At 44.5% G+C, this 25,539-nt stretch overlaps 5 protein-coding genes across 7 annotated transcripts; 2 read left to right on the top strand and 3 right to left on the bottom strand.

Moving 5' to 3' along the window:
- Nucleotides 1–5,235: 5,235 nt before the first annotated feature.
- On the bottom strand, nucleotides 5,236–10,351 carry LOC117642746 (septin-1). The gene is made up of 9 exons (XM_034381245.1): nucleotides 10,163–10,351; nucleotides 9,605–9,797; nucleotides 8,482–8,605; nucleotides 8,268–8,402; nucleotides 8,072–8,189; nucleotides 7,899–7,985; nucleotides 7,639–7,799; nucleotides 7,458–7,559; nucleotides 5,236–7,380 (listed from the first exon to the last, which is right to left on the bottom strand). Exons 1-9 carry the CDS (start codon nucleotides 10,184–10,186, stop codon nucleotides 7,254–7,256), a joined length of 1,071 nt encoding a protein of 356 aa, XP_034237136.1. The 5' UTR covers nucleotides 10,187–10,351; the 3' UTR covers nucleotides 5,236–7,253.
- A 251-nt stretch (nucleotides 10,352–10,602) lies between these two features.
- On the top strand, nucleotides 10,603–12,331 carry LOC117642747 (S-methyl-5'-thioadenosine phosphorylase). Its single transcript, XM_034381246.1, has 7 exons — nucleotides 10,603–10,772; nucleotides 10,930–10,987; nucleotides 11,082–11,227; nucleotides 11,303–11,470; nucleotides 11,547–11,802; nucleotides 11,893–12,102; nucleotides 12,173–12,331. Exons 1-7 carry the CDS (start codon nucleotides 10,618–10,620, stop codon nucleotides 12,221–12,223), a joined length of 1,044 nt encoding a protein of 347 aa, XP_034237137.1. The 5' UTR covers nucleotides 10,603–10,617; the 3' UTR covers nucleotides 12,224–12,331.
- On the bottom strand, nucleotides 12,329–14,005 carry LOC117642748 (replication termination factor 2). The gene is made up of 5 exons (XM_034381247.1): nucleotides 13,784–14,005; nucleotides 13,442–13,621; nucleotides 13,138–13,350; nucleotides 12,719–13,058; nucleotides 12,329–12,635 (listed from the first exon to the last, which is right to left on the bottom strand). Exons 1-5 carry the CDS (start codon nucleotides 13,850–13,852, stop codon nucleotides 12,454–12,456), a joined length of 984 nt encoding a protein of 327 aa, XP_034237138.1. The 5' UTR covers nucleotides 13,853–14,005; the 3' UTR covers nucleotides 12,329–12,453.
- A 91-nt stretch (nucleotides 14,006–14,096) lies between these two features.
- LOC117642741 (alsin) lies at nucleotides 14,097–23,165 on the top strand. 2 transcript variants are annotated; one of them, XM_034381235.1, is made up of 20 exons: nucleotides 14,097–14,253; nucleotides 14,627–15,758; nucleotides 15,845–16,015; nucleotides 16,117–16,336; nucleotides 16,416–16,669; nucleotides 16,743–16,981; nucleotides 17,065–17,227; nucleotides 17,303–17,591; nucleotides 17,676–17,978; nucleotides 18,084–18,288; nucleotides 18,378–18,558; nucleotides 18,627–18,793; nucleotides 18,876–18,985; nucleotides 19,066–19,292; nucleotides 19,378–19,732; nucleotides 19,816–20,078; nucleotides 20,157–20,333; nucleotides 20,425–20,617; nucleotides 20,692–20,874; nucleotides 20,966–23,165. In XM_034381235.1, exons 2-20 carry the CDS (start codon nucleotides 14,635–14,637, stop codon nucleotides 21,011–21,013), a joined length of 4,872 nt encoding a protein of 1,623 aa, XP_034237126.1. In that variant the 5' UTR covers nucleotides 14,097–14,253; nucleotides 14,627–14,634; the 3' UTR covers nucleotides 21,014–23,165. The 2 variants fall into 2 exon arrangements, with proteins under 2 accessions (XP_034237126.1, XP_034237124.1); XM_034381233.1 differs by having other exon boundaries at nucleotides 14,098–14,253; nucleotides 17,056–17,227.
- On the bottom strand, nucleotides 23,048–25,527 carry LOC117642745 (cytoplasmic tRNA 2-thiolation protein 2). Of its 2 annotated transcripts, XM_034381242.1 has the most exons (11): nucleotides 25,449–25,527; nucleotides 25,256–25,356; nucleotides 25,091–25,168; nucleotides 24,820–25,019; nucleotides 24,485–24,740; nucleotides 24,272–24,407; nucleotides 24,053–24,184; nucleotides 23,797–23,964; nucleotides 23,583–23,709; nucleotides 23,349–23,473; nucleotides 23,048–23,252 (listed from the first exon to the last, which is right to left on the bottom strand). In XM_034381242.1, the coding sequence occupies exons 2-11, from the start codon at nucleotides 25,318–25,320 to the stop codon at nucleotides 23,154–23,156; spliced, it is 1,386 nt and encodes a 461-aa protein (XP_034237133.1). In that variant the 5' UTR covers nucleotides 25,321–25,356; nucleotides 25,449–25,527; the 3' UTR covers nucleotides 23,048–23,153. The 2 variants fall into 2 exon arrangements, with proteins under 2 accessions (XP_034237133.1, XP_034237135.1); XM_034381244.1 differs by having other exon boundaries at nucleotides 25,256–25,493.
- Between the last annotated feature and the right edge of the window lie 12 nt (nucleotides 25,528–25,539).

The following is a 25,539-nucleotide window of genomic DNA, read 5'->3' as shown; positions in this document are numbered from 1 at the left end:
CCAGGCCTCGGTCGCCTCGGTGAAGGCCCCGGGCCGGGCCGGGCCTCCTCCATTCGGTTTTACGGTGCCGCGGCGTCGCACCCCTCGTCTTCGTCATCTCAGCGGGCAGGGTGCCAGGTGCCGCGCTACCGGGCGACGCGCGCGCGTTCGCCGGGACCCCGGGGCGCTGCGTCAGCCTGTCTGCACGCTGCCAGAACGCGTGCAGGACAGCATGTTGGAGCACGTGGATTTCGATTCAATTCCACCATGCGTGACAGCGCCCTGGGTAGGCAGTGCCGTACTGAATGGAATCCCACGGCGTCCGTCGGCCGCCCTGTACAACAGAGTGTACAACACGCCCTCCAAAGCTTCGCTTTGTTCCCGACAGAAGATCAACGTCCACACGGCGCCCGGCCTGGCCCAGCCTCGCCGGAGACACCCGTGTGTGTCCGTGTGTGGTGCGTGCCACAACGATTAGCCCCGCGGAGCGCCAGTCGCGCAAGTCACCACGTGACGCAGCCGAGGCGTTTGTCAGCGTCGTGGTCGTCGCGGTGCCCCGTCGCGGTGCCCCGCCGCGCCCCGCCGCGCCGTGCCCTTTGGCGGAATGGCGCCTGGAGGCTGCAGGCCGCGCCTCCTGTCGCGTGGCCGTCCTGCTGCTGGACTTTAAACGCCCCGGCGGGACTGCGGGACGTCCTGTTCCTGTTTCCCCCGACAGCCGCGCCCCTCAGACGAAACCCGGACCGCGCGAGTTCGAATCCCGGCGGCCGCTACGTAACTCTGGTTCCCCGGTTTGCCCGACTCCGGATTAATTCGGGCTGATTAGCAGCGAATATCGGGCGGGCCGGCAGTCCAGGACGGCGTCAAGGCTTTCGACACCGCGGTCCCTCTGCTCCAGATATCCGCAAGCGTCGCGCCGCCACGCCGTGAGTCAATACGCAGAATGCATTTTTCACGATTCGCTCTCGGCGCGTGTTGGCTCATTTGCCTCATTTCCAAGGCGCTTTCTACCCCAGTGCTGCGCAGTGCCTCCTGGTGGTGGCAAAGAGCACAGAGCGGACCGCGGGGGAGGAGGCGCCGCCAGCACGCCAGCGACACGTCGTCGTCGTCGTCGTCGTCGTCGCGGTCTGGCCGCGGGCACGGCCACCTCGTCACCTCGTCACCGCCAATCCGCACTCATCGCGGAATAAAGTGGACGAGCTTCGCGGCGCCGAGCCGAAACGACAGTGAAAGCTTTTTCTCACGCGCGGCGGGGCTGGGCGCGGCGGGCGCGGCAGTTGAGGTGCGCGCGGCAGCCGGCTTGTGCATCTGATCGGACTGACAAGCCAGCAGCATTGTCCTTTTTACTGCCCCATTGACAAGCAAGTCGGCAAGTGCGAGCGGAGGACCGACAGGACCTAGTCGCCCTTTCGACTCACTTCCCGGCTTCCCGGCGCGGAGGACCGCCCCGCCATGGCCCCGCCGTCCCGGAGCACCGGGGCCCTGGCCGCCCGCCCCGGATAGGAGGTCCGCCCCGGAGGACGCACTGTCTGTGACATCACACTGTGGACCGCCATCCGGGTGCACGCGGCTCGGGAGTTTATAGCCTTCCCACGCCACGGAAACTCGAACTGCGTGACTCCGGCCCGGCCCGGCCCGGGCTGGAGCCGAGCTCTAGTGCGTGCCACTCGTCGCACGCTTTTCTCAAATCTGAATCATTTTTAAAATGTATCTTTCTTTCGTTCTTTTTAACAAATTTGTCGACAGGCGTGCGAGGGAAAACGGCCACCTTGAATCGGCGCAAAGTCACTCTTTCCACGAGGAACCGATTTTCAACTTCGGGTTTCAAACGTCCGAGTTACCTCAGAGGGGAGCCAATCGACTTTCGGGTGACTTGGCCGGGAACGCCGACGGTTAAAACCACTCGGTGCCCCAATCTACTCTCACTCACCTTGACGACTGCGACGCCCTGCTTGCCCCGGGTAATCCAACGGAACGCTCCTGGCACACTGTCACAGTGTCACAGTGTCACACACACGGCGAACGACGCGGCGTGGCGGCGTGGCGGCGAGGGTCGCGGACTCGGGGCGCAGTGCGTCGCGGTTCGGTTGTGGCGCGCGGGGCGTCGCGGCGTGGTCTGCGCTGGTCAACGCGGCGAGCCGCTGCGATAGCTCCACTTGACTCTCACTCCTAACCTAACCTCACTTCCTCCTTTCGTTCCTTCCTCGGCCGCCCCCGCTCCCGCACCCACCGGCACGCGGCCCCCCCCCGGGGGCCCGGGCCCCCGCGGAAGCACCCCACCCCTCCACCTCCCCGGAGCTCAGGCTCGGACTGGCCGGGCAGACAGGCGAAAAATCTGCCGGGGCCTTGGTTTTGTGCCAGAACGTCCGAAGGGTAAAAGTGATTGAATCCCCGGTGCCGTTTCGCTGAATTGAGCGGCCACTCTGATCTAGAGCGGCCACGGCCTCCCTCGCGTCCTAGTATTCTCAGACCCTACTCTTCATGCCCTGTATAGGGAAGACGTGCCACAACGATTTGCCTTTGACGCAACTTTGATTTGGGACTCAAAGTTGGTCAAAAAGTGGTCGAATCTCGGAAATTTGCGTTTTGCTGACTTTGGGCGGCCACTGTGTCCAATCTAGTGCGTAAGGCCTCCCTCAACGTCCTAGTATTCTCAAGACCCTATCTTTCATGCCCTGATGGGAAGACTTGCCACACGATTTTGGTGACCAGAACTTACTTGGTCAAAAATGGTGACTCTCGCAATTGCCCGGTTTTACTGACTTTGGGCCACGGGCCCACAGTGCCGTAACAGGCCCCCCGACGCAGAATTCTAAGCCGTACTCTTTCATGCCCTGTATAGGGAAGACGTGACGTCAACGATTTGCTTTGACCGCAGCGTTGGGCCAAAGTTGGTCAAGTGGTCGAATCTCGGAAATTTGCTGATTGCTGACTTTGGGTGCCACTGTTCCACCTATCTAGTTGCCGTTAAGGTCCTCCCGGCCGCTCCTAGCTATTCTCCAGACCCCTCTCCTCCCTCATGCCCTGTATAGGGCGACCCTTCCCACATCCGATTTTGCCTTTGACCGCAACGATTGGGGCCAAAGTTGGTCCCAGGCCGGTCGAATGGCCGGAAATGGGCCCTGATTTTGCTGATTTGGGTCCACTGTGCCAGGCTAGTTGCCGTAAAGGCCTCCCTCGACGCCCTAGAATTCTTAACCCTAGTCTTACTGTCCTGTCGGAGCTATTGACCTCAACTTGTTGGGAGCGGCAGCCTCACAAAGTGGCATGAGGGAAACAAACAAGATGATCGGGGGCCTTTTGCGGTCTTATCTGCCGGGGCCTTTTGGGGGCCAGTCCGAGCCTGCCCGCGCTGCAGCCGTGACAACTGGACTCGCAATGTTTTCGAAGAAGACGGATTCCATTCCGTTCCAGGCTGCAGCCTCAGTTTGATTGATCGAATCTCTTTACTCGTGCTAAATAAACCCACTAGGCTTGGAACAGGAGTGCGCGGAGTTCCACCTAGCAGGCGCCATGGCCCCTGCGCGGAGCCAGGTAGGCCGTCCCGTCGAACAGCAGTGCGTGCCGGGACTGTGCACCTAGCAGGCGCTCCCCTGTACTCCGCTCAAACCAGGCCGCCCGAGCCGTGCGCCGTGCGCGGCGTATCGGGACGTGGGGACACCCCGCCCGACGGCCCGACGGTGGAATGTCTGCTTGGCGACATCCATCTCATTATTGCATTGCTGGCGGCCTGGCGGTTCGTTACGAGCAGCGAGGCAGCGAAGCAGCGACCGCGGCGTCATGGCCCACTTCCTCGAGTGGCGTGTGCTGGACGATGGACGCTGCCCACCACGAGTCCGACGGCAACTCGTTGCTCTGTCTGCCTCGCGCTCATGGGCCGTGCTGTCGGGGTGCGAGAGAGACAGGGCGGAGCGGGGCGGAGCGACACAGGCTTGGCTCGCGCGGACAGGCCGGCGAGCGGCGGTGGCGACGACGTTCCGGACCAGCCGGGCGGGTCCCGCCGCGTCCCGCGTCCAGCTGGGGAGTCCGGAAGTGACCGGAAGCGACCGGAAGGGATCGAGCCGGGCACGAGACGAGCTGGACGACGGTCTGGGGAAAGAAGGGGAACGGGACGAACGGGACCAGCCAGGCCGAGCGGCGTTATGAACGTGGTTGGCAGCAGCAAAAACAACACCAAGATGCGCTGAAAACAAAACAAACCCACTGAACCCGAAGAAGGGTGTCACGGTGACGGACCCCGGTCGGCCCGTGTAATGGCCCCTCACGTAACCCCCTTCCCCTTCCCCTAAACCCGACCAAACCCGCCAATCCCGTTGGGAACCGGAATTCCTCGACAGCGAATGCGCCGAATACGGGGCGTATGGCCCGGCCGGCATGCTCCGGCCCTGGCCCTGGGCCCCGCGCTGAGGATTGAGGATTGTCTCGACCCGCCTATGGTGCCGCCATTCCCAAAACCAGGGAGAACGTATACCGGAAACGATAAAAAGTGAATTCAGACCAAATTTGGTTCATTTCATGTGAGCTTAATATGACTTGACTATGGCCAATGGCGTGATGAGCCGACTGCAACGACGGTGCCGAGGTGCGAGTGGGCGCGGCCGCAGCGGCCGCCACCGCATCGTTGTATCAGGGAAAGGTCGGAGAGGGCAGGAAGGAAGGAAGCGGCTCGGAATTCGTCACGTGGTCCATGAAGGGCCCCTCCGCGCCGCGGGCCTCCTCCAGGGCGGAGGGGTGGGTGGGGCAGAAGGGCGCCTCGTCCTCGTGGGGCTCCGCGAGGCCCAGCCGCCCAGGCCGAAACGAGCCCAGTGCGGTTCAGTGGGTACTGGCGTGGCGCGGCGCGGCGCGGCGCGGCGTGCAGAGAGGGGCCGGGCCCGACCAGCCAGGCCTCCTTCTGTTGCACGTTTCGTAACAGGATGAGACCACTCCATCCGGGAATGTTTTTCTTTATTTTGTAAGGTCGCCTGCAAGGGGGATTCAGAGCGATTTCTCCTTCAGGGGCACCTCGCGTAGCTCGCGGTAATTCGTCATCCAGCGCGGGGGCGTGTGTCGACGCTGGGGGTATTGAGCGATGGGCCTTCCCCCGAGAGGAGCGCACGAGTGGCGTGTTGAAAAGGAAGGGAATGGCCCGCCTCAAAAGAAATTGTTCTCGACGGCGGTCGGCGACGGATCTCCTCATCACCTGTCCTTCCGGTGGTGCCCCCTGCAATATTTTCATGTTCCCATTTGGTTGCAAGGAAATAAATGGAATAAAAGGCAAAGTTGTGTTTGTAGATCAAAGTTTTATTGAGATTATTTTGAAATACTTATTTAGTCTGAAAGTAAGTGAGACAGACAAAACAAGCAAAAGTATAAAATTGTTTTGGTTTGGAGATCACTAATCTTTTTTTAAAAATAGAGCAGGTATACATGATGAAAAGCATTGCTGAAGTTAATGAAAGGAAAAATAAAATACTGCTATTACAATATCATAACACCTTGGTGAGTGACAGACATTAAAAAGTCTTTGCAAAATTGCATAAATTATGAGAAATGGGAACCAGTCTTGGAACACACCTAAGGAAAGGTAAAGATAAATTGCAAATATAAAATGGGATGAACTTTTAAATGCAAGCACCAGTTGATGCACAATTGTTTATAATTAAAAATAAGGCTTCATCAGACTTTAGAATAAAATATACTGATCAAGCATACGTCTAACTTATAAATATACATATAAATATAGGAAATAATATAAAATGGAAAACATGACTTGTCACAATCCATCATAGGAGATAGTAAAGAAACAAATGAACATTGGGACAGCATGCACCAACAATAAACGACAAGCGATAATATAATAAAAATGATAACATGTTCAAGACTTGTGGAACATAAAAACAAATAAGGCTTACCTGCAGAGCACAGCATAAAGTTAACAGTGTTACCATTGTCAGATACAATTTATTTAAGTTATAAAAGTGACAGTCTTTCAAATTCAGCAAGATTTCAAGAAAGAAAAAAGGCAGTGCATATGAATGGCTGAGGGCCAGGCTCCAACAACAATTGGAAGAATGAACAAGACTAAAGCACACAGTATTTCACAGCAGGGGGAATATACTAATACAATATGATATGAATGCAAATGAAAGGTGATGGTGACGTTTGATTGCAAGAATATCACCATAACAGAGCACAGGCTCCGAACATCCATGCATTTGTACAACACTCAATATAAAAGTTCATTTCTCCTCAACACATTAATACCTCGACTCAGTCTCCCATTCCTTTCAAATACAACACACAAACCTTATCTAGCTTCCATCTATCCAAAAGGACAAAACGACACAGGACAATACATCAGAATATTACTACTTGAAAAAGAGACTGGTAGGTATTAAACACGCTAAGAAATAAAAAAAAGGTCTTTAGGGGAGAAAAGGGTCTACATGGCAACATGAAGGTGAAAACTCCAAAATGTGCATTTTGAACCCAAAAAAATTACCACAGAATTTTCTTTCTAAATGACCATTTTCAGAAAATAAAGGCAACTTCCTTTGCTACAAAGTGTGCTAGGATTACAAAAATTAGTTTATTGAGCTTAAGATTGTCATAAAGAGATTCATTAAAGATTCAGACCATTTTGAACAACCATGGGTTTCATGAATACCATTGAACTTTCTCACCACACCTAATTACCTAACGCTATACGAAGAACAAACACTTCTTACCTCACAACTGATGCCAAACGATAATAATTTCAACTACAAGTCAATTCACAAAAAACTTCCCCTGAGGGAGAGTAAGATTTTACAATGCATATCTCACACCACATCATTTCACTTCCAACAAACAAGTAATAAAGGTAAACCATTTCACAACCCGCATTTTTTCAGATAAGTTTGAGCTGGTTCATTCCCTACATTTTAAACAATGTACAGGGCAAAGTTTGGTCCTTCATTTCTAATATTGCAATGTCCCAAAATAGACCGTTTAAGGTATAAGATTTCATACCCTGTCAAGTTAAACAAATTACATCAAAAATTTGGTTGCTATTGTGGTTCCTCAAGCAATTAAAAAAATCCTCACTTTGTGTCAAGTCCCTATCGATCCTATTCCTTCCTTTCCTTTGAATGAACTGACATAATGAAAGTTTATAGCATGGTTTCGGTCGGCCGGCGATGTTGGCTCAACTCTATACACCAAGCGCACGCACACCACGGCCAGGCTCCACTGCAGATGACTGGATTTGCCATGAGACGCCTCGCAGAGTCCAAACTCTCGTGGTGCGCGACTGAATTCTATGGTTGTTGTTGCAACATTTGAGCTTGCATCTTAGCAAGCATCTCCTGCATCCGCTTCAGCTCTGCTTCTTTCTCTTGGAGGATACGGTCCTTTTCAGCTGGGATGATGGCAGCATCCAGTGACCTGAACAAGGGTTGAAAAAATTGATAAAAGTTGTTGGAAGTGACACACGACAAAATAAGACCAACAATGACACTTACGGAGTTTTCTTTGGCATGGGTGCGCCCTTCGCAAGACGCTCAGAGCGATAGTTTTCATAGTGAACTTCTTGGGTAACTTCTTGCAGGTCTTGCATGTGTGTGCTAGGTAGAAAAAATGGTTTATTTAATGCAAATACAATCAAAGGAAACAAATTTAGGATAAAAGTACAAGTTGACTTACATAAGCATTGTGCGTAGTTTAATGAAATCGCAGTGCTCCGGATTCTCCACTTCGACCACCCCCCAGGGGTACAGGCGGCCCCGCACCTTGCGGCCCCGCACCTCCAGCATGGCATTGGCCCCACACACTGCAAATGGCACAGCTTCTTTCAGCTGACGAACCTGTCAAAAATCAATCAAGTGTATTGAAATTTGAAACACACTCTAACAAAGGCTACAATTTCCTTTTAGATGAAAAAAAAAAAATGACTGAAGAATTACCTGTTCTTTGTAATCCTCATCTTCATCACTGTCACAGTCAGGAAGGGGATAAATTTTGATCTCATTCTTTTCTATTTCTTCCATCACCTGTTGGGAAAAGAAGATTAGCTATGTGTATGCATGTTCAAAAAACATCTCTCTAGAGGAAACAATATTTATTATGGAAACCTTACCCTCTTCTTCAAACGAAGCATTTCCTTTTTGGTCAGAACATCAGCTTTAGCAATGACAGGCACTATGTTAACTTTATTGTGGAGCTGCTTCATGAACTGAATGTCAAGTGGTTTGAGTCTGAAACATCCAGAGCACAAATTAGAAAAAAATTAAAATACATAGGAGAAACAACTCACCAACATGCATGTAACTTACCCATGACCAGTTGGAGATATAAAGTAAAAGCAGCAGTGAATGCGGTTGTCAACAATATTACGCCTATTCAACCCACTCTCATCTCTGAGAAATCTTTCAAACTGGTCATCAATATACTGAATAATAGCTCTGAAGCTGAAATAAATAAATTAGATTACTGTACAGCAAGCACAAAATTCCAACACATAATTGTGTTTCATCGCTCCAATCTTACCAGTCTGTGTTGTCAATGGCATCTCCAAAGCCCGGGGTATCTACCACAGTCAACCGTAGTTTCACTCCACGCTCTTCAATCTCAACGGTCGATGCATCCAGCTTTACCGTCTGAGTTGCTTTTTCTGCGGAACAAAATCAAAATATAAAATTTAAATATGTAAGATAACTGTAGGTTGTGTTTTGATGGATGAATGAATGGGGGAGTGAAGGAGGGAATGAATGGGTGGTGGGTAGGTGCAGAGGGGGGCAGAGCATGCCAAGCAAGCCGCGGCAGGGGAGGAGGAAGGGGGGGGGGGGCGGTGTTTGCTGTTCGCGCAGCCACAGTGGCGGTATTTCTAAACAAGCCTCCGTTGCGCGCCGTGCCGCGCCGTGCCGCGCCGTGCCACACCGTGGGTGCCACGCCACGCCACGCCGCGAGGCGTGCCGGCCTTGCAGCGGTCGGCGCCCTGGGGCATGCACAGTGGGCCAGAAGACCGGTAGAGGCGGCCAAAACTCCAGACGCGTTTTGAGCTCCAGAGTCGCTAAATGGGACTCGAACCGAACGTGTGACCCCACCAATGGATTGCTCTCCGGACGAGGAATCCATTGGTGGGGTCACACGTTCGGTTCGAGTCCCATTTAGTGACTCTGGATCTCAAAACGCGTCTGGAGTTTTGGCCGCCTCCACCGGTCTTCTGGCCCACTGTGGCATGCCTGCGGCCAGCGCACCCACAGCACGCAGCATTGGCCGCGGGGTGGGAGCGGAGGCGCACTGGCAAAACAAGCAAGCGTCCATCTGACAGTGACAGCGGCAGGGTGCTGGCAGGGTGCTGCATGCTGCACAGTGTTCACGCCAAAGGAGGGGCGGATGGAGGGGGGAGTGGGGCTTCGCAGGGAAGGCCGATGAATCTGGGTCCATGACTGCAACTTGCCTAAGACTCCTCACATCACAACCAGAGGGTGTGCTGGGGGCGTATCTAGGGAGCATGACTTAAATCTACTATTTGTGATTGCCTCTATAGCGAAATTATCAATGGACTTGATGTTTCTGGCACAGCGTAGACAACATAATGACTACAAGTCCTCCTGCTCCCAGCATGCAACATTCTTAAATAAATACTAAAACAGTGCAGAACACTCACCAATAGCATCAGGCACCACTCTTTCGGGATACAAATCTGTCAAGAACAGGCTGTTGACCAGAGTAGACTTGCCAAGGCCCGACTCTCCAACAACCATCAAAGTGAATTCAAATCCTTTCTTCACTGACTTGCGGTGAACCTGGTTTGGAAGGTTTGCAAAACCTACATACCCAGGAGTTTCGAGACTTGCAAACTGAAACATAAATAGGAAATACCTTTCAGGATGAGGATACTGAGAAACAAATTGATTCATATGATCAACGTCCGGAAGGTTAATGTCATAGTTATGCTAGATATAATGAAAACATGAAAAGTGGAAGGGGTGAGGGTAGGGTGATACCTGTGTCAAGCAAATTAACTTAACCTCAACGCTCTTAGAAAAACACGTCACATTATATCAAAATGAGTGCATCACAGAGCATCAAAAACACGGGGACTTGGGATACTACACAGAACATTTGGACCACAGCAGCAAAACACAAGGAAAGTCAATATAAAACAGGGTGTCTTAGCGGCAACGCTGATACCGGACGGCCGAAACTGATCTTGGGCTCTTACCGTTTTCACTGATTCGCTCGACATTTTGTCAAGTTTCAAAAGGTGTCGGCGGGCGTAAGTATATCAGGACTCCCAGAAATGAAACACGCAGCGAGAGAAAGACGCTGCCGGTCCCGACCCCTCGTCTCGTCTTCTTGACAGTTGCAAGGGCCTAAGTGCTTCACTCTTCGCTCCACTCTAAACTCTGAACGTCTACATAGAACGCGACTGCGCCACATTCCGCCCACCGCCCTCCCACCAATGCTCTGGTGGGAGGTATAGTGCGTGTGCCAGGCGTGTGCCGTGAAGCCCCCGCACATGATAAATGGAACGGTTTACATAAACACAGGAGAGTTTCATAGGAAAATAGATGTTTATGCTCCGATTATCAAAGTTATGCCGAAAGCATAGCGTAGACCGTACTGAGCGTATGTTTGAAGTTCACTATACCTGAGGTGGTGGGGGAAGCTGGGAGAATGTGGGATTGGTGTTTGCTCTCCGTCCGTGTACAGTTTGCGAAGGGTGAATGGTGCATGAAAAGTGACCGGTTGCTTTGCTTTGCACTTGCTGCGGTTTACACACGAGTGTCACGAGCCTGGCCTGCTGTGCTGTTTGCATCTTTCCAAGTAAGGTACGTAACGTCAAGCCATGCAATTATTTTTATTTGATTCTGGTTATACTGTCTAATACCTTAGTGAATTAGATTTATTGAGTTTCTCATAATCTTCTATTAAATTCAACCATTTCTTTAATGTTCTAACCTATTGCATTTAACATGTGTTATTCAGATATTCAATCCATTTTTGGTGCAAACTTGTTCAAGCTATGGGCAAGTATCAAGTCAAGGTACTGATTATTTCATTGTTTTCTATTTTCCTGATACTGCTGATCATTGCTTTGGTATGTTTGGTATGATGGTCTCACGTTTCCACAATTGCAGGTGGGGATAATTGGTGGATCGGGTCTCAACGATCCAGATATCTTAGAAGGAAGGCTGGAGCGTAAGGTGTCTACTCCTTTTGGTGAGCCTTCGGATTGCTTGATTGAGGGCCGCATCAGTGGCATTGACTGCGTGCTTTTAGCAAGGTATTGTTTCTTATGCTTCCAGCATGTGAAATCTATTTCTAACTGTTCTTTGATAATTTGCCCCTCTGGTTTCAGGCATGGACGAAAACATGATGTCATGCCAAGCAAAGTGAATTATCGGGCTAACATTTGGGCTCTAAAAATGGTGGGTTGCACGCACATCATTGCTTCTACAGCCACTGGTTCTTTACAAGAGGATATTGAACCAGGTGATCTTGTTTTGCTAGACAGCTTCATTGACAGGTAAATTTCTTTTGATATTCATCACTAAACAGTTGTCGTATTTTCAGTATTTAATTGATTCAACTTCGTTTTCTAGGACTAAATCTCGGGAAGCAACCTTTTTTGATAACAGTTGTAATGAACTGCAGGGAGTGTGTCATGTTCCTATGGATCCTGCTTTTTGTCCTGAGACTCGTCAGCTTTTCTTAGAGGCTGCAAATAAATTGGGATTGAAACTCCGTCCCACTGGTACTTGCGTCACTATTGAAGGACCCCGATTTTCCAGCAAAGCGGAAAGTCTACTTTACAAAAGTTGGGGTGTTCACCTTGTGAACATGACTATGGTTCCAGAGGTATACTGTCATTTCTACAACGTGTTTTGAATTGTGATGAATTTTATAAAAATAAGTATCTCAACCTTGGCTGTATTTTTCTTTTTCCAGGTCTGTTTGGCCCGTGAAGCAGGACTTTGTTATGCAGCAGTGGCTATGGCAACAGATTATGATTGCTGGCGGGACAAAGAAAATGGTGTCTGTGTTGCTGAGGTGCTTGCTACTTTTAAACAGAACGTTGTGAAAGTTACCAAGCTTTTCAAAGAAGTTGTTCCAATGATTGGCGCACATGAATGGGACAACACAATTGATGATCTTAAGGTACAGAAAAATATTTTCGTGTGTTCTTGACTTGCCTAGGAAGTGAATTAATTTCAGTTTTATTTTACAGAGTCTTGTGTCCAGTGGTTTCATGTCAGCACCTTCTAAAGAAACACATTGATGAGATGCAGAGGTAATAAGAAAAGTGCACCTATATGTTTCAAATTTTTTTTCAAAAACTGTTAAATTGTGGTAGGTTTATTAAATTTTTAAAATTTGAAAAGAATTATTACTGAAAACTGTTTATTGCCTGTTCAAACAATTATTCACACTCCCCATGGAAAAATTAGAATAAGATGAATATAAGTTTTTATGCCCGTATTGATAACGTCAGATAATGTATGTTGGAAGTTAGTTATAAAACGGATTATATGTTACCCAATGTGCTCTGGTTTGACTCTCATGACTCTTGTGAGATGTAAACAAAGACTTGAATACTTCAGTTGCCTTGGGATCGGCAGCAACCCGGTATGATTCTCTTGATTTTTTGAATGCAGGATCATTGAACTTATCTGTAGCTGATCTTTTGTCACCTGCAACAAATGTATAATAGAATCGTGAATATGCATACATGAACACAGCAAGCTCATTAAGGTCAGGTAGTTGACTCCCTCACCTGCAAGGGGCTTGGCACCCATCCCGACTGTCATCTTGGAGGAGCCTGCTGCAGCACTTGGAATTATTTTGGAACTGCTGGGCAGCTTGGCAGTTCCGGAAGAAAGAGTCTCCTTGGGTACTGAAGATGCTGATGCAACAGATGGTTGGAATGGGATCGATTCAGTTGGTACTCCTGAATCTTGTACTTCAGCTTTCAGTTTCTTTTTGGCTTCTGATTTAGCCTTCTTTTCTGCCTTTGCTCTAGCCTGACGGGCTTCTAATCGCACTCGTAATCCGTCCACCTCCTCTTCAGTTCCATTTAAGATGATGATGTCCTCTTCATTGAAGGGTGCCTGGCACTGAAAGAAGGTTCAAAACATTAGATCTTCACCATCCTGTTGTTGGCCTTATACCACTGAGTCAAAATGAGACATTCACCTTAAGGCAGCTTTTGGCCTTGACTTCCTTCATTGCCCGCTCAGCAAAAACACATCCACAACTCCAGAGAAAAATAAAGCGAAATCTACCAGTCACCTCAAGACCAGTGAGAGGACAAATGTAGGGTGATGTAGCTCGGTCAATGTAACCATCACCTTTTTCGGCATCAGTTTTAAAAGATGGGTTGGGAGTGAGACGAAGATCACGGATATCCTGAAGTAAAGCAGAGAGATTGGTAAAACACAAAAAAAGGTATATATGCATAAAATTGTGTGAGTTAATGAACAAATCTCAAATTATTTACCTTAAGACTCTTGATGTGACTCGCCGATTCAGGAAGCAAATTACGATCTAGTAATGCTTCTATAACTGCTTGTTTTTTGTAGAGTCTTCCAAGGCCACAAGCCGATATAGGTTCCTCCAGAGGTTCTTGAGTTATGTTGCAGTGGCGCCAGCGGAAAGACAGTTCTGAATCTCTATCTTTCTGCAACACACACAAAGGACACCAAAAATATATTAAAATACATGGTGAGCTTAGGATAAGCATTAATAATGAAAAGATGTCTTGAATTCAAAACTGGAACAACATTAAGAAATAATTGGCCATCAAACAAGGTTAACATATGAAAACCCAAGAGCTCCTAACCTTTTCTTTCTTCTTTTTCAATCGCACCAACTCGTCCCTCCGCGGAATGGTTCCTCCGTCATTTCCCATGCTTCTGCTGTCGAATTCGAACAAATATGTCAACGAGAAGATTGCACGATGGCACAAATATCTTGTGCGTCGGAGCAACAAACGTCCTTGTTTTGTTTTGGTTTCGAACGTCTCAAATTTTCAAGTGCGTCTGCTCTTCACTTTCGTTCATCGATCGCGACCCCCCCACCCCTCTGAGCTTTAGGAAAGTGCTAGGGACTAGGGAAGGGAGGGGAAGCGATGCGATGCGCGAGTCGCGCTGCGCAGTGTCAGTGCAGCCGTTTGCTGTCAGCTTTGGCTTTTCACAGCAGAAAGCAGCAGAAAGCACAAGGACTCTGAATGTGGGCGTAAAGATATTGTTCCAACCCGTCTGCGCTCTGCGCTTGCCTTGTTCCGTCGTCATGTCACCATGCTGATATAATGTATGTATCGTATTCCCCTTATCCCGCAGTTGATTGTTAGAAATTGTTTCCATGTCTACTGATATGTGGGAGCTCACTAAGCTGACAACCTGTTGGTGTTGACAAAGTAAAAGGAAGTCGGAATGTCATTATTCTTAACATATGCCATGCTTTCAAATTATCCTTTTTAATGGACGCCAGGTCTCTGTACATGTTGCCTCTGTTTCTATATTCCTGTCTCATTATATTCAAAATATTTAGTCTTTGTAAAACAAGAATATTAACCTTAAATAAATTAAATTTTTTTGTTCAGCTTTTATTGATTGAATGCTATATTTTACCTCACAAATTGATGTATTGCCAGATTTTTACTAGAATTCTCTTGCTCTTGCAGATCTAAGGATGAGTCAGGTTTTGCTGTGGCAAGACGACATCCAGGTAAATCTTGAGTGTGAAGAACATTTAATCACCAATGGAATCAGCGGCATCTGCAACATTGACTCATTCCTTTATGTTATATCAAATGAAGACAAGACTTTGCATGTTGGACAAATAATTAACCATAATGGGCAGCTCTCTGTCAAGCTAGAGCCAAGCTGCATTCAAGCGATAGATATTGCGTCCACAAAAGACAAGAATCTTTTGTACGTGACCCCTGATGGACGTGTGTATTCCATTAAGCCAAATAGATTAGAGTGTCTTGATTCCAAAGAGGAGATCATACTCGAAGAGGAGGCATCATGTTGCGCACATGGATACAGTACACCAAAACAAAGAGTAAGAGTGAAGTCAGTGAGCACCACCAACGAGGGAATCCTGTTTGTTACTCAAAATGGGCATCTTTGGGCTCAGGGAAATCATCCTCAAATAGACATAAAGCCAAGTGATGGCGTCAAACGGGTGAGCTATTTCCAGGGACGATGTGTTACTGCAGTGGACAGTGGATCAAATTTTAGTATAGCTTTGGTCCAACGTAAATTTGTTGGCAACCTAAATCAATTAAATAACACAGAAAGCCATAATGAAGAAAATGAGGATGTTTTCGTTTATGACTGCCCGCAGTGCATTAGTGAAAGCAGTGTCTCACTTTTGTCACATCATTCCATGTCTGATATATGTCCTCTTGGCCTCCCTGTTCGGAAATGTAGTGTTGATAACAGCACTTCCTCTACCACAAGTAAAGGAAACTATGACAAGAAAAGTATAGATGGAACCACATCTCCTTCAACTGAAGATGAGGTTCTACATCAATGCCACACATGCACCAGTAAAAGTGAAGTTAGTGATGATGTGTCTTCCCCAAAAACAATTTTGGAAGGAGAAACTTTGGATCGAGAAAAAGAAGATGATAACAAAGACAAAGGGAATGAATCTGGAGCTGAAGGAGAAAAGAAAAATGGCACATTTTTAAATACAGAGGTTGCCAGACAATTTTTGACAAGGCAGTTATCCTGGGTTTCAAGCTATGGCAATGCAGGAGAAGAATTTTTGGCAGAGTATACTGAAGGAACTACTAGGATTGTAAGGTTGGTACTTTTTTCCAAAACTGGGTTTATATTAATTTTTCACTTCCTCTTTTTCCCTGCATTAAATCCAACTCATTCCTCAACAGGCAAAATGTTTCAAATGTAGCGAATTTGGTGTATGAGGGAGTTCGAACAGTTGGTGATAAGGTGGCAACCTTATCAAGGCATGTGAGTGGTGGGTCTGACAGTTGTACTGGCAATGAGGATTCCTTTGAGGAATTGAGTCTGGAGGCACTTCCTGTGGCTTCTTTTCTCAGGTAATGTGTCCTTTCAAGTCTTTCTTTTTTCTTTTTTTTTTGGGCCTTAGGTTTTTACTGACAATGTAAATATTACCTTGCATTATCTTTAAAAAATACAGATTTGAAGACTTTTTGGCCACATCTAGTGCTGGTACGAGTGACCACGAGGGAGAAGGCGGTGTCGAGAAGCCTGATCCATCAATTGGTTGTGAGATGGGAGCAAATATTCTTGCCACAGAGCTTTATAGCTGGGGCAATGTAGGGCATGGTCAGTTAGGCATTGGCGACTTTATGAAAAGAGATAGACCAACTCTTGTGGCTCGCTTACCTGGAACTGGGGTAAGGAATAAATTAAGAACAGATGACCAATGAGAAAATTTCCAATTTTGATTGATGTTACTATGAATTTTATGCACAGGTTCAAGTTGTGAAATGTGGACTTAATCATGCTGTAGCTCTAACTCTCGATGGCCGAATGTTTGCCTGGGGTGCAAATAGTATGGGTCAGGTGGACTGGCAAAACACCACAAGTTTGAGCTCTCCCTGCCAGGTGCTATGTGGTTCAGTGGGTACAGGCAGTGACCGTACATGGGACATCGCCTGTGGTGATCGGCATAGTTTGATGCTCACTCAAGGCGGGGATGTCTTTTTCTTTGGCAAACACAGCAATAAGTAAGAGTTTTACCATGGTTTCATTCAAAACATTACCTTTGAACTTGCTGCAATTAATTCCACTTCATTGCAGATCCACTCAGCCTGGTGTGGGTCCTCTAAATTTACCCATACCTCATCCTGTTACTTTGGAGGAAGGTGTTGTTGCCCAGAAACACTTGCTTGCCCATGGAACCATATCTTGGTGCTCCGTTCATGCCACCCCGGCCTCACCTGCAGTGCAGGACCTTGCTTTAGAACAGGCTTTTCTTGAAGAGTGCCTGCTTGTACATACAAGTCTAGTACGTCCATTCATGAAGAAGATGGGTGCCGGTATGTTTTGCAATGTTTGAAAGTATGTCGCTATTTTATTTTATTTTCCCTCTCAAAAAACTTCTTGGCTTTAGGGGGTTCAGCTGATGAACAATATATGTATGGAATACTGTGCCAACGATACTCAGATGTTGTGAGCTTTACTGCATTGAATACTTATTCTTTGTGGGACTTTGCCAAAAATGGTCATGATGCAAGTACTATTGCAATGGTAAAAAATGTGGATGAACACATTTTGGTCTACAAGTAAGCTGAAACTCATCACCTTTGACAAGTGGTTGAATTTAATGTATGTATTTAATTGTATTTACTTTGTTGTAGAAAATACCTAGAAGCTGCCTGCAATGTCATGTCTGTTAGTGGATTCTCTTTCATGTCGAGTGTTGTTGAGCCCTCTGCAAGAGTGACTGAGTTGTTTGCAGACAGGCTACCACCTACCGGGCCATTAAAAAAAGGAATGAAACGAAACACTCATGAAGCAACATTTGCCTGTGCTCTTTTTCATCCCCTGAGTAGACTTAATGTTTACAAGTGCATTCTACAAAGTCTGATGCGCTGTAATAACAGTGCAGCTTCAAAACATAGTTCTGAAGTACAGAAAAAAATGCAGGTATGCTGAAGTCTAATTTTGCCTGAGCCACTTAAGGATGCATTCAGCATGATTCTGTCAAAACTTTATTTTATTTATTTTCAGGCGGCATTTAGCAAGTGGGAGTCCTTGTGTGAAGAGTCTGATTTCCGCCGACGGGAGGCAGACAACACTCGTCGTTTTTGGGAAAATGCTGGTCGATTGGTGGATACTGTTCGTATACCAGTCAGACGTCTAGTGCGAGAATCTCGAGCCCATCCGATTCAAGTTTTAAATTCAGGACGATTCTCTTCTCATTGGATTGTCCTATTTAGTGATGTTCTAGTTCATGTGGCTGGTTCAGTTCACACCCTCCACCCTCTTAGTACTTCATGGGTCGAGCCTGTGCCAGATGAAGATAATGACCAAGTATGTTATATCCTGCTTAAAAATGTTGTTAAAAAATTCATTATTTAAGTTTTGATTTTAAAAAAAGAAGTTGTGCATTGGATCATGATAGCTCTCTGTTTTCAGCATGGGCTTCTACTTATTACACCAGAGGAAACTTTACATCTTCATACCAATACATTACAAGACAAAGCAGAATGGCTCCAAGCGATTCAGGGTGCTATTCGTGCATGTATATGTAAACCCCATTCTCAGCTCAGTGCATCTGCAGCTCGCCACGCAGCTTACACTTTTTCTAAACCGGGACCCTTTAAAGATGCAAAATATGTTGGTTTGTATTTCCTGAATGAATGGAGAATTTTTGTTTTCCCGTATGCCTGGTAGTATTACTATACGTCCTGAGATGTTTGTTTCTTCCAGGCCGGTGGGTGAATGGTAAGATGCAGGGTTGGGGCCGACTTGAATGGCCTGATGGCAAGACTTACATGGGCCAGTTTTTAAATAATCTGCAACATGGCTATGGGCACCAAGACTCACCGAAAGGAGACCAATATGAAGGTCAATGGCGAGAGGGATATCAAAATGGACGTGGCGTTTTAAAGTTAGTATTGAGATTTTATTCATTCCGTTTTTTAGAATGAACATGTGAAAATATTCATCTTATTTTAGGTATGAAGGAGGAGATGTCTATGATGGCTACTTCAAAGATGGCCTTCCCCATGGGCATGGTACTCGTAAAGAGGGACATTTCACAGCTAGTGTGGCTTCACTCTACATAGGAGAGTGGGCAAATGGCGTGAAACAGGGATATGGTGTAATGGACAATATATTCACTGGTAAAAAACAGTATTTAATAGCTTGAAGAGTTAAATATGATGGATCTTTAAAATTAATCTTTCTTTTTCTTTTATTTCTTAGGGGAGAAATATCTTGGCTGCTGGAGTAACAATATGAAGCATGGATGTGGTCTCATTGTCACTCTTGATGGGATTTATTATGAAGGGGTGTTCATGCAAGATACTCTCACTGTGAGTTTTTTAAAAGTACAATTTCAATCTATGAGGGTAATTTTGCATGTCATTTCTTTCTATCTTTATCTTTGGTTCAGGGTCATGGCGTTATGGTGTTCGAAGATGGAACTCACTATGAAGGAGAGTTTAAATCTGCTGGATGCTTTAATGGCAAGGGGACTTTAACTTTAAACACTGGTGATCGCCTAGAAGGTTCCCTTCAGGGAATGTGGAATGAAGGAATCAAATTTGCTGGTACTCTTTTCAAGAATTCCAGTGTTACTAGCTCCCTCCCATCATCTGATCGAACTGAATCCAAACCAAAGTAATCTCGTGACTTAAACTGTAATTTCATGAACTTCTATTTTAAATGCAAAATATAAAATGATAATTTGTCTTCACCCATACAGCTCGTTTGGCAAGTTATGTGTACCACCAAATCTGAAATGGAAAGCCATATTCCGCCAATGCTTGACTCCTTTGTCAGTTCCATCCACAATTATAGAGGCTATCGCAGGCGGCTCCAAAGTCATTGGAAAACCAGAAAGCAATGGAGTCTGTGTACCTTCTTTCGATCTTCAAAGACTCTGGTCAAGTGTAGCAGTGCAAATAAATACATCTCTTCAAGAATCAGCGGCTGCTGCTCGTGCACAGAGCAAAATGAAGAGTCATGACTCTCTTACTGATTTGGACACGATACCAATGTGGGGAAGAGATAAACTGGATAAAAGTTCTTATCACAAAATGCATCATTATCTTGTCAAGGTGTGACTTCTTTCAACAAACTGCTCAATCATATATATTTTAAATTTTGATTGTCTAAAACTTGTACTTAATGTCTGTGGTAGGCTTTTGAAAGTCCTCACCATCCACTGGGGATGTTACTAGCGGAGCTAACTGCAGCTTACACTGCAACTTACGGAGGTGTTCGAGTCCATCCATTACTTTTAAGCCATGCTGTAGCGGAACTCCATTCATTGGTGGCTCGCATTTATGAGGTCGTTCGACTGCTGTTTCCTGCTTTACCTCCATACGGGCAGGAGTTCCTCTTAAGTACCTCACCATGCAGTGATCAACTTGAAAATGATGAAGAGAAAATTCCAGATGATGGGTATGTTGTGGTTGTGAGTGAGTCAATGACATAAATATTATGAGACAGCTGTTTATTATGGTTTCTCAATGTTTCCAGGGAAGTTGTGAGTGCTTCTGCACTTCTCCACCCTTTTGTTCTTCCTAGAGTTCATGCGGCGCTATTTGTGCTTTACGCACTACATAATAAAGCAGAGGATGATGCTTACTGGAAGCGCCTTCTTAAATGGAATAAACAACCAGACATGACTTTACTTGCATTTCTTGGAATAGATCAGTATGTTGAATTTTTAAAATGAAATATTTGTCTTTTTCTACATTACAATCCTAACATATTTGTCCTTTTACCTCCCTTTCTTTTACAACAGAAAATTCTGGGTTCATTATTCCAGTGAACCATCAAATAGTGTAAATTCTAGTAAAGGACCCAAACCCCCTTTCTCACCATCAAGAGAACAATTGTTTACTGAAGCAGTTGAAACTTTGCAACAATTAAAGACAACATTTTCCCCTTTAGAAAAGTTGTTAGTTATTCGAAGCACTTTTGAGCAACTGACTCAGGTAAAAACCTCTTCCCTTTGCATTTTTTTGTTACTTTGTATTATGAAATCATGTTAATTACTTTTCCTTTGTAGGCTGTGAAACGTGACATGGGAGCAGAGTATTTGTGGACAATGGATGAACTGTTTCCTGTTTTCCACTTCGTTGTTGTACGCTCTCGGATTCTGCAACTTGGATCAGAAATTCATTTTGTTGAAGATTTTATGGAGCGTCATCTCCAAAATGGGGAACTAGGTATAATGTTTACAACTTTAAAGGTGAGATCTTGGTAGCTTTTTTTATTTGTACCTATGTACTGTACTGGTTTATTTGGAAAATTTTTGAATATTCTGTCTTGTCAAATTTCAGGCATGCTACTATCAGATTCTACAGGAAAAGATCAGCCTAAGTAGTTAATCAAGTCTGATACTGTGCTGGTGTAAACGGGTGCATTAGCTAGTTTTAATAATAATTTGTCAGTTTGCTGTCAAGCTTGTGATCTTCTGAAGGAACTTTTCCTTTTTTAAATAAGTAATATTTTTGTTTATGTTCTGGCTTTTTCAGTCACAACAAACCAATTTCAGTTTTCAAATTATATATACGTGAGTTCAATGTTAATATTGAGATGTGGGTAAAGAAATTTATCCACTTAAATGCAAAAAAGCCCTTGGTTGTGTTTTGTTCAACTATGAGTTTTTAATGTAAGTCACACCAATATGTATTAATTTCTAGTGGCTGTGACAATAGGTAGGTAGTGACACTGTACTGCTGTTGTCCAAAGTTAACTTTAATAAGCCTAGCCTGGTTTTTGTTGTTGTTTTTTGTCGTAGAACACTTAGTTCTATTTTGTGTTGTGCCAAGTGAAAATTGCTTTGGCTTTGAGAAGACCTGTGTACTAGGCACTTCCAAGTAGCATTAGTTTGACATTTGCCTCGTATTGGTAATATTTGGAGGAAGGACACTATTGTAAGGTTCAACAGCCTTGGCACTGTAGTCCCTCACTTTAGTGCAATTCTGTTTTGCAATACAATACAGTAAAATATAAGAAACTTCTCTATTCTTGTTCAACTTTGTATAATTTTTGAAATGTTTTAAAATATTGTCATCTAAAGCACCTGTTATATGACTACAATCTGAAGGGGTTTATTTTTTGTATAGACATACAATATATATATAACACAGAGTTCTAGCATTGCTCAATGATGTTGTTGTGTGTGATGTGGTGTACAGTACATGTTATAATGACCTCTTTAAACCCTATTTATGTGGTTCCAGTTTCTTAAGTAACAGAAGCAATAAAGAAAAGAGTGATGGAACCTGGTAAAAAATAGTTAGGAAAAGTTCAATCTTAATTCTTTTTACATTTGGTTTTTCTCTTTATTTGTGGTGTACAAAAAGTTTCCCTTAATATTGTATGTAAATTTTTATGCCTACTGCTTGAGTAGTGTGCTTCTTCTCAATGATCTGGTTCAAATCTAAGCACTCATGTTAATTAGTAATTTAGATAGAGTTCTTGAAATATTTGGTGAAAAATTGCTCATACAATTAGAAAGTATCTGAGAAAATAAATCAATTCTTCAGGTTCCTCAGACTAGACCTGATTGCAACTAATGAGTAATGGGGTCCTCCTATTCTCAATTCATTTGATTAGCTTTGATGTTTTGCTGAGTGCTCTGTATATTTTTGTAAACGTCACATTTTTATTGACAGTTGAACGAGTTGAGAACATTGCTTCCTTACTGTAATCCTGAGGACAAATAGGAATTTTGAAACGTAATAATTGGTTCATGGACAGGTTTAAGCTAGTCTTGTTTTAAATTGGGTAAATGTGTGACTGTAATATAAGGAGCTCTTTAAAATTCCTGAGTTGTGTGTACAATTCTTAGTCATAGAACTGTATAAGAGACAACTTCCACTGAAAGGTGAGAGTTTTAAGAGATTGTCTTTGTTTGGCCAATAAGCTTCCATGCCAAAGATAAATTTTGTATTTTCTTTAAAAATAGGTTTCATTCCCACATTCTCTCTCTTTGAGCTTCTATTTCAAAACCAAGTGGGTGCTGTATTCTACCATAGTGAATCTTCCACAGCCCGTGGAAATAAGATTCATTCCACTAATATTACTCCTGTGAGTTCTCCTCCTACTTTGTGCGCATGCCTGTATTTATACATACCATTAATGTTAAAAATCAGGAGCTTGAGGGATTGCCACAAAGGAATCAAAATAGTGACTCAAGTAAAAAATAACCACAAAAATGTACCCTTGCAAGCCAGAACATATCTAAGTTACTCTTGTAGACTAGAGGACTCCACTGTAGATCAAGTGCAAGTCCTCTCATCCTAAAATAACATGTGGCATTTAGAACTTTACCAAACTTCTTATAAACTGTAATACCTTCCATGACATTGTGATATACTTGTTAAAAGTCAAGACAATTTGGATGATACCATAAGTCCTGGGTACTATTCTTTTATTGATATAAGTTGTGCTTTGCAATCCCAATACCATAAAGTGTTGTGTGGAATTTGATGATTAAAATTCATGATATTTGTAGGCTACCTACAAAAGGAAGTCCTTGATGCTATCTCTCATGCTATTTAAGCTTTTCCTCCGACGCACTTGCTCAAGAATCCTTTCAGAAAGGCTTGACACAGATTTCTGCCAGAACAAAGGAAAATGTTATATAAGATGAACTATACACGGCATTCTTGTCTTATTTCAACTTTTCTGTGGAGGTGGAGGTTAAGAACATACCAAATCGTGCAAAATCAAACGACACCCATAGCAGCAACATTCCATAATATCAGAGAGAGATGGCGAATCTTGATTACTGTTGCAGCAACAATTGCTAGCAGACCCTGAGCAACAAGACTCTGCACCTGCCGAGTAATCACAATCAGATTTTAAAATTAAATACAGAAACACTTATGCAAAAATTGCGCAAAACTTAATGCAAACCATTAGATACAAGATCTTAAGCCTCCTTACCATTGCTACCTGATATAGAAGACAATGTCTTGCTATCAAACCCAAGAGGTCCAAGAGAAGATATTAGCCTTGAAAATTCTGTGGCTTGAGCAGACGTGCAAGGTGACAAATTTACTTCAAGACGAGCCTAAACAAAAGGAACAACAAGTTAAAACTACTCTTTCACAATGATGAAATAGTAATAATTATAACACTGGCTTTAAAAACTTCTTACTTGACAAATAATGCAAGAATTATCATCTTCCTCTGAATTGTCTGGAGAGGATGTAGATCCTAATTTTTCTCCAGTGCGGAAAACTGTTGACACTGTAGATGGGAAGTTTTCCATAAGGTCCATAACAAATTGCTTGGATAAATTGTGTATGCTGCTGTCAGATGCCATCTACAGATAAAAACACATCAGTTAATACTAAAAAAAATTTAAAAAAAAATCTTCACATGCACTAAAAATAGATTAAAGTAAACCAGACCTTGGTGCAAAGAGAGGGGATGAACACATTATCAAGTTTGTGGTATACAGAATAAAAGGCAACCTCCTTGCTAGAAAGTTCTAATAGAGGTCTCAGTATCTTTATGTCTTTATCACGGAAATCACAAAATGTCTAAGTAAAGAAAGATTTCACTGTTAATTTTCAGACAAGATAAGATATAATTAATACATAGTACTGTATTCTAAACTTTTACAGTACCACATCATGGTGCATGAGAGATCCCCTTCCAAGAGAAACGTCAGTAAGTATTTGAATAGCCAAGTCTGTTGAAGTGTGAGCCATGAAAACTTTCCCACAGCAAAGCTCTTTTGCAGCAAGCAGGAGGAGCTGTTTTCTAAAATATTGGAAACAAATGATTATTTTTCAGCTAGAAATACAAATTTTGTACAAGTTAAAATGTAACGTCCATACCTCAGTTGTTTTAACATGTCTTCTTTAGCTGTAAGACTAACGATGTTTTGAAAAAGGAGTTGTAATTCGTTCTCTAGACTATTTTCTGCTGTTAAAGAACTATTTTTGTTAAGAGGGAAGCATCGAGGACCACTGGAATCAAAGAGGCACGCCAGAGAAGTGAAGTGACCACTAAAGCCGTACTGCTCAGCTAATGTTGCGATTGCCCTCAGATTGGCTATCCTTTCAGCCAAAGAGAGTCCCAATACCGCCCCTTCTGCATAAATAAGAAATGTATATCAACAAATACCCTGCAATATGAAATTTTAAAAGGCCAAATTACGAACAAGACATACCATCTACATATATAAATTGAACCTTAAAAAGAAATCTCTTATGACTCTTTTCAGAGAGACCAGCATGAAGTAAATGAAGCATGGCATGAGATTTCAAACTCCCAGAAAACGCAGCTAACACGACATCACTCGGTCTCATCATTTTCGATTTGCCCAATGTGGAGCGGAATTTGTGGTTGACGTGTGTGACAAAACAGTTTCTTGAAACAAAGAAAGAATGGTGAGTCTTTGTAAATCTAAATATTTTATCATGAGAAAATACACTACCTACTTGCAATAAGCATGTTTTATCTGCAGAATTTGTATGACTGGATTATGACCTGAGCACTTCTGACAAGTAGAGGACCACCTGAAACGTAATTATGACTAAAATAACGGCTTCAGAAAAGAAAGAAAATACAATATTAAAATGTTTTTAGCCACGAAATTAACTGACAAGGGTTTGCTCTTGGCTTCCATGTAACTCTCAGAGCCGTCCTCATTGTCATTGCGGCTACACATCGTGGTTGACACCCTGTGCGACAATGTTCACTGCAACTGTAATGTTGAATACAAATAATCAAATCATGCAGAGGACTAGTTCCATTGAGTAACTTCCTTTTGATAGCCTTGCTCTTGCAGATCCTAACCTATCCAACACCGTGGTCCCAAGGCTTCGCCGTGTTTGAGTCAACATCCCTCATCCCCCCCCCCTCCGCCCTCCACCCCCTTTCCCCCTTT

Source organism: Thrips palmi, unplaced genomic scaffold (genome assembly GCF_012932325.1).
Source record: "Thrips palmi isolate BJ-2018 unplaced genomic scaffold, TpBJ-2018v1 HiC_scaffold_16, whole genome shotgun sequence".
NCBI lineage: Eukaryota > Metazoa > Arthropoda > Insecta > Thysanoptera > Thripidae > Thrips > Thrips palmi.
This window is presented reverse-complemented; position numbering and strand designations above follow the sequence as displayed.